Source organism: Mercurialis annua, linkage group LG2 (assembly GCF_937616625.2).
Source record: "Mercurialis annua linkage group LG2, ddMerAnnu1.2, whole genome shotgun sequence".
Classification (NCBI taxonomy): domain Eukaryota; kingdom Viridiplantae; phylum Streptophyta; class Magnoliopsida; order Malpighiales; family Euphorbiaceae; genus Mercurialis; species Mercurialis annua.
In genome coordinates this window covers 39,665,299-39,677,237 of record NC_065571.1, presented here as the reverse complement: position 1 = coordinate 39,677,237, position 11,939 = coordinate 39,665,299, and the positions used below count along the sequence as shown (strand labels likewise).

The 11,939-nt window shown below is 36.6% G+C and overlaps 1 protein-coding gene across 1 annotated transcript; it reads left to right on the top strand.

Annotated features, from left to right (window-relative positions):
* The first annotated feature begins 10,305 nt into the window (after positions 1 to 10,305).
* Positions 10,306 to 11,453, top strand: LOC126670728 (secreted RxLR effector protein 161-like). The gene has a single exon (XM_050364545.2). It carries the CDS (start codon positions 10,312 to 10,314, stop codon positions 11,095 to 11,097), a length of 786 nt encoding a protein of 261 aa, XP_050220502.1. The 5' UTR covers positions 10,306 to 10,311; the 3' UTR covers positions 11,098 to 11,453.
* The last annotated feature ends 486 nt before the right edge of the window (positions 11,454 to 11,939 follow it).

Genomic DNA, 11,939 nt, shown 5'->3' with positions numbered 1-11,939 from the left:
TTGAGTATGAATTTATTATAAGAAGGGGTGGATATAATACCCCGTAAATTGTTTAAGTATTAGATCGTGCCACGTGTTCTAAATTTATGAAATTTAGGTCGGGAATGAGAATTGTGATATCGAATAAGGTCAAAATAAGTTTATAAAATTGATCGTAAAATCATAATTTTATTCTAAAATTATTATTCGTTAGAACAGAACAAATTAAAAGTTAAGAAAATTAATATAAAATAAAATGTAAGTCCCAATCTAATAATTTTTATGCTATCATCCGCGAAATATTTTTAAGAATTTATCGTAAAAGTTTCATGAGGTTCCTCGACTCTTTTAAATTTTGGCGCGGACGTTAATTAAGGAATTGAGTTTAAGTACGAGACTGAGCTACTTGAGCTAAGTTGCAAAATTAGCCAAGCTATATAAGGTTTCTAATTCATTTGCAAAATTAGAATTAGAGACCAAAAACCTAATTTCCTTCTATTCTTCACTGTTCTTCATCGCCATAGCTTAGGGTTTCCGTTTTTCATCCTAATTTGACGATTCTTATTGCGAAACGATTATAATTCAACGGGTAATCAAGGTAAGCTTGTCGTTTTGATATTCAGTTGCATGAATTTGGTGAATTTTGGAGTTAAAGATTAGGGTTTTATGTTTTTCGCATCGATTTGACATTTCGGGTTTGGTTTTTGCGTTTCTAGTACATTTTTGGATAGATAGATGTGTTGTGATTGTTCTGAGGCTGAGTTGGTGCGAGTAGTAGGTCGGAATGGCCTCGGGCTTGGAAATCACGTGGCTTTGCGAACGCACAATGTCCTGTGCGAACAAATAGCAGCGATGTGCGAACGCACAGTCCATGAAGGACTGTGCGAACGCACGACGACTCGCTCGACGTTTCCTCGACATTTTGACCTGTATTTATACCATATACTCGAGATTGATTAGAATAGACTTCATGAGTGTTTCAGGATTAAGAAAATGTAATACCCCGAATATTTAAAATAAATTATATTGTGCCACGCGTTATAATTTTCGATAAAAGTGGATTTAGTATAATAATGTAGGAAATTTGGAATAATTTTCATTAAACAGAATTGTCGGGATTAAAAGATAATCGAGAGAAATTAATATAAAATAAAATATAAATCCTGAGTTGATAATTATTTCGCCAAAGCCCGCGAAATATCTTGTAGTATCTATGGTAGAAGTTTCGAGTCAATCGGAGGCTGTTTAAAATTTAGACGCGGGTAAGTTTTGGACTAAATTGCAACTTTTGAAAAGTTCAAGGACCAAAGTGTAAATTATCCAATTAAGCCTCGAGAATAACAATTAGAAGATTATTGACGGAAAATAATAATTTTGGGTTAGTATTATTTATTTGGATATAAATAATACGTATGTAATTGAGTTAGAGTGGATAGTTAACCATTTGGTTAAAATAGAAAGTCTAAAAGAGAAATGGTTTAAACAAAAGAAATGAAGAATCAAAATTTACTCTTACCAAGATATATATATAAAATTCCTTAAGAATAAGGAAAGGATCAGAAGATCCAAATGATGAACGAAGAGAAGGAAACGGCGATCACTTCGATCCACCGCCGTTTCGCAGTTTCTCGACGGAATCGAGCGATTCTTTCGCCGTTGGAACGAGGATTCAATTGTCTATCAACTTCATGCTTCTAATCAAGGTAATATTGCTGTTTTTTTTTCCTGAAATTAAAGGTTTAAGGGCTGTTATGTTTTGATTGAATCGAATCAATCGTAACTACGTCGTTTTTGACGTTTTTTATGATTATTGAGTTGAATTTTGTGATGTATTGATGTAGAAGCATGTCGGGGTGAGTTTGGAGTGTCGGAAGCAAGTCGAGATGATGTTTGGGGCTGTTGAGAAGTGTCTCAGGGGTGAGACTTAATCTCGCGACGCGAGCGGACTTGCGGTTGGCGTAATTTCTTCGTTCATACTCGGAATTGAGCGATTCTCGTTGCGTTGGAAAGAGGAGAGGATTGTCTATCATCCTAGAGCATCAAGTCATGGTAAGAATCAGTTCTTGGTTGCTGTAAATAGGGTTTAGTTTCTGCCTAGGGTTAGGGTTTTATGAAAACGTATTGAATTCACGTAATTTGTTCGTTTTAAGTTTAGTTCATGCGTTTTAATGATTTGGATCATCATTAAGGAGTTAGGTATGTGGGGAAATGTCCGAACCACGTCGGAATTGGAAATAAGGGTTGTTTTGAGCCTCTCACGACGTGAGAGGAGCCCTCACGACGTGAGAGGAGGGTCCTCACGATGTGCGGAAAACTTGGCACGACGTGCCAAGCCTGTTTTACTTCGGGAATGCCATCCTGAGACCCGTACGATGCGTTTCAACTTGATATTGACGTACGGTCTCCGAAAACATAAAATTTGGATATAGAACACGACGTGTACGACTAAGGTTTCGATATGTATAAAACCTATAGTTGGAAATCAATAAAAAGGAGTATAATAAGTATCTCGACTAAGTATAGGAATACGATTAAGAGTTTATCAAGTTAAGAGTCGTATTTGGAATAAAATCGTGTTAACCTAAGTTTATAACTTAGGGTTTTGATACTAAGTTTACGTTTATGAATTAAACGTACGTATGATTTGAATAGGAAATGGGTGTATCGACGAGCTATTAAATTGACGAGCTGGAGTAGCTAATGGATCAAGCGACGCATGGAACGTTCGTTCGTGGAATTATGATAATGCGGTTTTGGATAGCGGTTTCAGTGAGTTGCATTTTACTTTCGCATATTATTTATAAAAAGCTATTTTCATATATTATGAATGTTAGTATTAAATACATCGCATTTATATTATTTGCATGTATGATATATTGTTTTGATTATATGAATCTGGTATACGATCCGAAGAAAACAATTACCTATTGGGTGTCAATAGGCTGTGTGATCACCAGTATTTGAGTCAGTCTAGTGTGTCTAGATTGTTGTCGAGAATATGAAAACGATATGTGATTTGTGATAAATATGGAAGTTGGAATATGAATGCAGATATGAGAGTGAACTCGGTTGAGGTAACCGGAGCCTCGTATCTAGTGGAATATGAAAGTTGGAATATGAATGCAGATACGAGAGTGAACTCGGTTGGGGTAACCTGAACCCCGTATCTAGTGGGTTGAACTCGGTTGAGATATCCCGGGGCCCACAACTTGTGATTAAGAGGTTGGTCTCGGCTAACGCGGTTGAGTTATCCCAGGGACGGACCATTGGATATGAAATGATTCGATATGAAAATGATATGAGTACAAAGGCTAGGAGTTCAAGTTTCGGGTTTCGATCGGATCTATCGCTTGAGAATATTATATTATTTTCTTACACCATATATTGATTATATTTACGATTTGAGCATGCGATGTTATGTTTTTATAATACCGATATTAATTTGCAAGCTCACTCAGTATTTTCCCAAATACTGACCCCTCACTTTTCATTCTTCCAGGTGACTGGAGTCTGATCAAACAAACTAATCCCTTTGTGACAGAAGTCGATTGGCTTGCACAAAGTACGAATTCATATAGAGCTGCAGTAGTCCATAGGTGTCAGTATATGAGTAGACCTTTGATCTACAAATGATATTTATTTATAAAGCTGTGTTTTTATCTGTTTAATTTCTACACTAATTGCCATAAATGGAATTGGTCGTACTTATGACTAGAATCAGGGAAGAGTTGGATATGGGATATCTGTTGGTAGTTTGTGCCCTAGGGCCATTTTGTATTTATTCTTGTATAAACAAATCCCATTGGCAATGATATATATGTTTTTATTTGAACTAAGTGTCTCATCAACTAAGTGTTTATTTAATACATATTGTCCTTATCACATTGTGATAGAATCTATTCTTAAGGTAGTAAGAATATGAGTGACAGATTCTATTATACAAGTGATCTAAATAATCGTTCACGATCGATGGGGTCCTACGAATAAGGGCATCGCATTATCCCGAAAAGATCGTCACCTCTGTTTATTCTCCTGATTAGTAAAGAGTTACTAATTATAGGAAGTAGTGAGTCTCATACTACTTGATGGGGATCAGAATAAACATGTGGACACTCAAGGTGTTGAGTGAGTCGAACAAGTGACGCTAGATGACTTATACATGGTAATTCATTAAAGTCAATTTAATGTCATCTAGTTCATAATTGTACATATGTCCTTTGACTTGCGGTGACACTATCTTGTATATAGGTGATTAGAGTTTGATACTCCTTAACTCTAGATCTTTCATGAGCTAGAGCCGCGGGATGTGTTGGCTCTAGTTAGTTGTATATGGAGATAGGGGTTTAACCTAGAAAGGATTCATCACTCTGGATGAACGGAGACAAGATTCTATGCTATCTCAAATTGTTCTTGATGGATGATAAAACCTGCGCAGGTGTATATGACTTACATAGAAAGTTGTTTCTAGTGGAAGTCATATTTATCAAGAATTAGAACTGAGAGATGAGGTCATATGATCAAGACAAACAGTGTTTGACTTAACCGTGACACTAGTCGAGATTGGAATCTTAGATGAAGGGAATTTTGAGTGTACGGTATTATGAACAATGGTTCATAAAGAATGCATCGAAACATTCATCTCTATTTGGGGGTCGTGATATGTTGCTAGACGTCACTCTCGATCTACGAGAATTAATAATTAAATGGGATTTAATTATTTAATATAAGAAAGGCGTCTCTTATGACTCTCGTTGCCATATAGATGTGAACCTAGTTAGTCACACACAATAGAGTGTGCAACCGATTGAGTTTACAAAAGATCGATTTCAGATAGATACTAGCATATCTCGGAAATTAATCTAAGATGAAAAACAAGTACAAATTAGGGACTAATTTGTAAGAGTTATAAATTAGTAGGAACCTAATTGTACTATGTCCAAGTTAATTAGGGACTAATTTATAAGAGTTATAAATTAGTAGGAACCTAATTATATTTTAACCAAGTTTTATGATTAAATGGCTTAAGTAATTAATTAGTGTAATTAATGATACTTAAATCATTAATCATAAGCTAATGGAATGATGATGTCATGGTGAAGTAATGAGATAAGGAAATAAGCTTATATGTGATGTCATATGATGACATCACCTATATGATGTCACCTATGTGATGTCACCACATGAAAGGTGTCATGTGGTGGCAACACCTTTGCTTGGTGTGTGACACCTAGCATGCAAGGTGTTGCATTCTTAAGGCATGCTCTAGCCTATAAATAGAGCATGTCCTTGCTCATTTCAACACACCACACAACACACATCTCACTACAAAGTTGTAGAGAGAGAAAGCACTTGAAGGAGTTCAAGTATTCATCAATCACGGAAAAACTTGGCGACGTTTTTCATACATCCGAGCAAGGTAGTGATCGCGGCGAGAGTTTGAGCTTAGGGCTGCTCGGCAAGAGGAACTCTTGCAGGATTACTTCAAGGCGAGGATTCAATCGGACGCATACTCGTGTGGACGAGCTTGAGGTCGCCGTACTTTCGGGACTACAAGAATCGTTGGAGAATCGACATAGGTATTCTTCTTACGATTCCTAGATGCGTGCTTTAATTAATAAATGATACGACGATCCATTTGTTGTTGATATGATCAACTTTAGGATCCGGATTGTTGGAATTTCGATTTTGAATTGAAATATACGATTCGGACCCGCGCCTCCCGCTGCGCCAACAGTGGTATCGGAGCCACCGTATCATCGAGTATTAACGCTTTACGATTGAATAAATGTATAAATAATCATGGACTTAGGAATTATTATTGGGCATGTAATTTATAATTCCGAGGGATTTTGTTTTTTCAAAAAACGAACAAACGCTATTGTGATATTAATTACATTTGATTAAATTCTGTCTAGGAGATTGGTACTTAAGTGGTCCGCTCGTGACCCTCCAATCTATCCTGGGAATTTTTCTAATGTGATCATTTTAACACAATACGTGATTCGCTTGTGCATTATGTTGTCATCAACGGAATATGCGGAAAAAGCGAAACCCGAAAAAAAAAAAAAAAAAACCAGAAAAAAAAATAATATTTTTTTTCATAAAAACCAAAAATGCTGAAAAACGGGTTTTACACCCGGGAAAAAGTTTTCGGCCCGAAAAAAAAAATATTTTTTTCTGTAAAAACCGAAATGCTGAAAAAAGGGGTTTTACACCCGGGAAAAAGTTTCCGACTCGAAAAAAAAAAACGTAAAATAAAAAAATAAATTTTTTTTTTCGAGGATCAGCGATCGGTTGAGGCTTTCGGAGGTTCTAGGACGATTCCTCTATACCTAAAGAAAGCAGATATTACATTGTGAATGATTAAAGAATCATTTCCGAGATATGTAATAGTTTGCTCATTCTTTTGTGGCTAAAGAATGAGACCTAGGAAGTCCATGATCATACATGTGTGATTGCATGATTAATTTTAGCTTTAATATGTATGAGATGCATGCTAAAATGTATTGTGTGTTTAGTGAGACCTAAATAACTTAAAACCCTAAAAAAAATCTTCCTAAAAGTTAAAAGATTAAGTTTATATTGATTAATCATTAAATTGTTTATCAATGGCTCTCCATTGGAGCAATAAACTAACACGCTTTGAGTTATCATCTTGTCGGCTATGGATACATAGGGGTGAGATGATATCGTCAAGAGATGTTGTTGAGTTTATTGTTAAGCATGAGATGTTACGGGTGTAGTCGATATAATATACGGCGAGAAAGGCAATTAGGCGTACCTGAGTCGTATATTATTCAAATCGATATATCTTAGTTGATTCAATGGGTTAAACTTAACTAATGTGGAAACCTAAGAATAGCATTAAGTACTTGAGGGTGAAAGCATTAGGAGCCGGAAATGATTGAACCTCATATGAGATATGATGAACAAGTAATTGTTCACTTATATATCATTTTGATCCCAAGAATAGCATTAAGTACTTGAGGGAAAGATAAATGAATATAAGAATTCAATCACCCACTTGAAATCTTTTCCAACAAAGATTCACGTTTCCTATTTTGGAAGTGTAGGATTCGAAAAAGATAGTGGGAGGCCATTTTGATAAAGACCAAATCATTATGGTTAAATATACAAAATAACACGAATACTAATTAGAGATCTTTGCTATCCATAGGTTGATAAGATAAGATGAAATCGAATCCATTAAGTAGCATTCTCGACAATAATCGACTAGTGGGTCCTAACTTTGTTGATTGGTTAAGAAATCTCAAAATAGTTCTTGCAAGTGAACACATAGCATATGTTCTTGAGGCAAATGCTCCGGGACCATTGCCGATTGAGGCATCTCCTGAGGAACATGAGGCATTGCGCAAGTGGAAGTTAGATGACGAACAAGACAAGTGCTACATGTTGGCATCTATGAATAACGAGTTGCAAAAGCAACACGAGAAATATCCGGGAGCCCGCGAAATATTGTTTCACTTACAAGAGTTGTATGGTGAATCAAGTCGTTCTGCTAGATATGAGATATCTAAGCAATTATTTCGAGCAAAGCTCTCAGAGGGAAAGGATGTTGGAGAACATGTGAACATGATGATTCGATGTATCGAACGTCTAGAGGGTCTAGATTTCATCATGGACTTCAATCTCCAAACGGATATGATCCTTCAATCCCTTCCGGATTCGTATGGTAATTTCATCACGAATTACTATATGAATCGGATAGAATGTACACTTGCAGAGTTATCAAGTATGTTGATAACCGCTCAAAAGAACAATGTTAAGGGAAAGGAAGTTTCTCTTGTGGTTGCTTCTTCTAGTAAGACTAAGAAGAAGAAAACTAAGAAGAATGTTTTGAAGGCCCAAAAGGCCATTGCAAAAAGGAAGCGCACCTCGGAGAACAAAGGAAAGTGTTTCTTTTGCGAGGGCGAGGGACATTGGAAACGAAATTGCCCCAAATATAAGGAATTTAAGGGCAAGAACAAGAAGAATGAAAATCCCGGTGAGGGTATGTCTATTTCTTGTTCTTTCAATTCCAATAATGATAGCTCGTCCAAAGCTTGGGTATTAGATACCGGAGCTAGTTCTCACATTTGTTCATCCTTACAGGATCTAGCAAATGAGAGGAAGTTGGACAAGGATGAAGTGATCTTGAAGCTTGGAAATAACGCAAGTGTTGCGGCTAAAGCTATAGGATCGTCTTCTATTTTGTTGTATAAGCATGTTTTGTATTTGAACAATGTTTTGTACTTACCGAACGCTTATAGAAATATCATGTCTATTTCTTGTATGACAAGATTAGGATATGATTTTCTATTTACAAAGGATGTTTGTAAAATTATCTATAATAATGCAATCGTTGGTTATGGTTATGTACAAAATGGTCTTTATTGTATAAATGAAGATGCTCGTAATACAAATAATGTTATAGAAATAAATACCGTAAGTAATCAAACCTCGAAACAACTTTGGCACTTACGATTAGGACATATTGCGGAAGATAGACTTAACAAGTTGGATAAGATGGGAATATTGAGCAATCTTGATTCTGCATCAATTTCGACTTGTGAGTCATGTCTTAAAGGCAAGATGACCCGATCACCCTTTGTTGGACAAAGTGGTAGAGCCAAAGATGTTTTGGAGATCATACATAGTGATGTATGTGGACCATTTAAAGAAATGGCACGAGGTGGTTATTTATACTTCATTACCTTCACCGATGATTTATCACGGTATGGATATGTTGTTCTTATGAAGAACAAGAGTGAAGCTTTTGAAAAATTCAAAGATTTCAAAAATGAAGTAGAAAACCAAATTGGAAAAAGTATTAAAATCCTTCGATCTGATCGAGGAGGTGAATACTTGAGTACGGAATTTGGTACATTCTTAAAAGAATGCGGTATTATTTCCCAACTGACTCCTCCGGGAACACCACAATTGAATGGTGTATCAGAACAGAGGAATCGTACATTGTTAGACATGGTACGATCAATGATGAGCTATACTGATTTACCCATTTCATTATGGGGTCATGCACTTCTTAGCGCAAATTATATTCTAAATCGAGTTCCAACTAAATCCACTCCGAGAATACCGTATGCGATATGGTATGGTAAGGAACCAAGTCTTAAGCATATTAAGATTTGGGGATGTTCGGCATATATTAAAAAGTTGATAACCGACAAGTTGGAATCGAGATCAATCATGGGAAGGTTCGTTGGTTATCCTAAAGACAGTTTAGGATATTATTTCTATATTCCATCCGTACAAACCATTAAGGTTAGTCGGGATGCCCAATTTCTTGAAAAAGAGTTTATTCAAGAAGGGGGCAAAGGAAGGAATATAGAATTAGATGAGGAGTCATCTAAAGACCAACAAAATGATACAATGAAGTTTGATAAAACCCATAGTGAACCAGAATTAGTAAAATCTACAGAAACACCTCGAAGATCAAGTAGGGTATCTCATCCACCAGTGAGATATGGTTTTCTTCATGATATACAAGAGTTGTTCATTCATGAAGAAAATGATCAAATAGTTGATCCCTCTACTTTTGAGGAAGCTATATATGATATAGATTCTTCAAGATGGCTTGAAGCTATGAAATCCGAAATGGATTCCATGTACAGTAACCAAGTATGGGAGCTAGTTGATCCACCCGAAGGGATTATACCAATAGGGAACAAATGGATCTTCAAGCGTAAACTTGGTGCTGATGGAAAAGTGGAAACTTTTAAAGCTAGGCTTGTTGCGAAAGGGTTTCGCCAGAGGCAAGGAGTCGATTATGAAGAGACTTTCTCGCCGGTAGCCATGCTTAAGTCCATCCGGATTCTTCTTGCCATAGCTGCACATTTAGATTATGAGGTTTGGCAAATGGATGTCAAGACCGCATTCCTTAATGGACATATTGAGGAGGAAATCTATATGGAACAACCTAAGGGTTTTGAATCCGAAGAAGGTTCCAAGGTGTGTAAACTAAAACGATCCATATATGGATTGAAGCAAGCTTCGAGAAGTTGGAATCGTCGTTTTGATGAAGCTGTAAAGAGTTACGAGTTTATCAAAAACGAAGATGAACCATGTGTTTACAAGAAGGTTAGTGGGAGTGCAATTACTTTCCTAGTCTTGTACGTAGATGATATTTTACTAATAGGAAATGATGTCGGTATGTTAACCTCTGTAAAGCTTTGGTTATCCAAAACTTTCTCCATGAAAGACCTCGGAGAAGCAACTTACATTCTCGGTATTAGACTCTATAGAGATAGATCTAAAAGAATGATTGGTCTCTCACAAAGGCTCTACTTAGAAAAGATATTGAAAAAGTTCAATATGGAAAATTCTAAGAGAGGATTGATTCCTGTTAGGCATGGAATTCACCTTTCGAAGGAAATGTCTCCAAAGACTTCTGAAGAAAGAGTTGAAATGGCAAAGATACCATATGCTTCGGCAATTGGTAGTCTTATGTACGCTATGTTGTGTACGCGGCCAGATATTGCCTATGCAGTTAGTTTGACTAGCAGATATCAATCCAATCCAGGTTCAGAACACTGGATGACGGTTAAGAATATCTTTAAGTACTTGAGAAGAACTAAAGATATGGTCTTAACATATGGAGGAGGTGATCTTAAAATAGATGGCTTTACAGATTCTGATTTTCAATCAGATATAGACGATCGTAAGTCTATATCTGGATTCGTATTCACATGTAATGGAGGAGCAGTGAGTTGGAAGAGTTCCAAACAAGAAACCACTGCAGATTCCACTACAGAAGCCGAGTATATTGCGGCATCAGATGCTGCAAAGGAAGCTGTTTGGATTAAGAAGTTTGTTTCTGAACTTGGTGTGGTTCCTACCATTGAGTCGGCGGTTCCTCTTTTCTGCGACAACAATGGTGCTATAGCCCAGGCAAAGGAACCCCGGTCTCACCAAAAATCCAAACACATAGAAAGGCGATATCATATTATCCGAGAAATTGTTGGAAAAGGAGATGTGTCTCTCCAAAAGATAGCATCAGCCGAAAACACGGCTGACCCACTGACAAAGCCCATGACCCAGAGTCAATTAGATTTACATCTTGAGAAGATGGGGCTTAGATATAGTAGCCAATGGCACTAGTGCAAGTGGGAGATTGTTGGTAGTTTGTGCCCTAGGGCCATTTTGTATTTATTCTTGTATAAACAAATCCCATTGGCAATGATATATATGTTTTTATTTGAACTAAGTGTCTCATCAACTAAGTGTTTATTTAATACATATTGTCCTTATCACATTGTGATAGAATCTATTCTTAAGGTAGTAAGAATATGAGTGACAGATTCTATTATACAAGTGATCTAAATAATCGTTCACGATCGATGGGGTCCTACGAATAAGGGCATCGCATTATCCCGAAAAGATCGTCACCTCTGTTTATTCTCCTGATTAGTAAAGAGTTACTAATTATAGGAAGTAGTGAGTCTCATACTACTTGATGGGGATCAGAATAAACATGTGGACACTCAAGGTGTTGAGTGAGTCGAACAAGTGACGCTAGATGACTTATACATGGTAATTCATTAAAGTCAATTTAATGTCATCTAGTTCATAATTGTACATATGTCCTTTGACTTGCGGTGACACTATCTTGTATATAGGTGATTAGAGTTTGATACTCCTTAACTCTAGATCTTTCATGAGCTAGAGCCGCGGGATGTGTTGGCTCTAGTTAGTTGTATATGGAGATAGGGGTTTAACCTAGAAAGGATTCATCACTCTGGATGAACGGAGACAAGATTCTATGCTATCTCAAATTGTTCTTGATGGATGATAAAACCTGCGCAGGTGTATATGACTTACATAGAAAGTTGTTTCTAGTGGAAGTCATATTTATCAAGAATTAGAACTGAGAGATGAGGTCATATGATCAAGACAAACAGTGTTTGACTTAACCGTGACACTAGTCGAGATTGGAATCTTAG

Excerpts from the sequence above, each read along its gene's own strand:
- LOC126670728 (XM_050364545.2), top strand. The coding sequence starts at position 10,312 with ATGGAAAATTCTAAGAGAGGATTGATTCCTGTTAGGCATGGAATTCAC.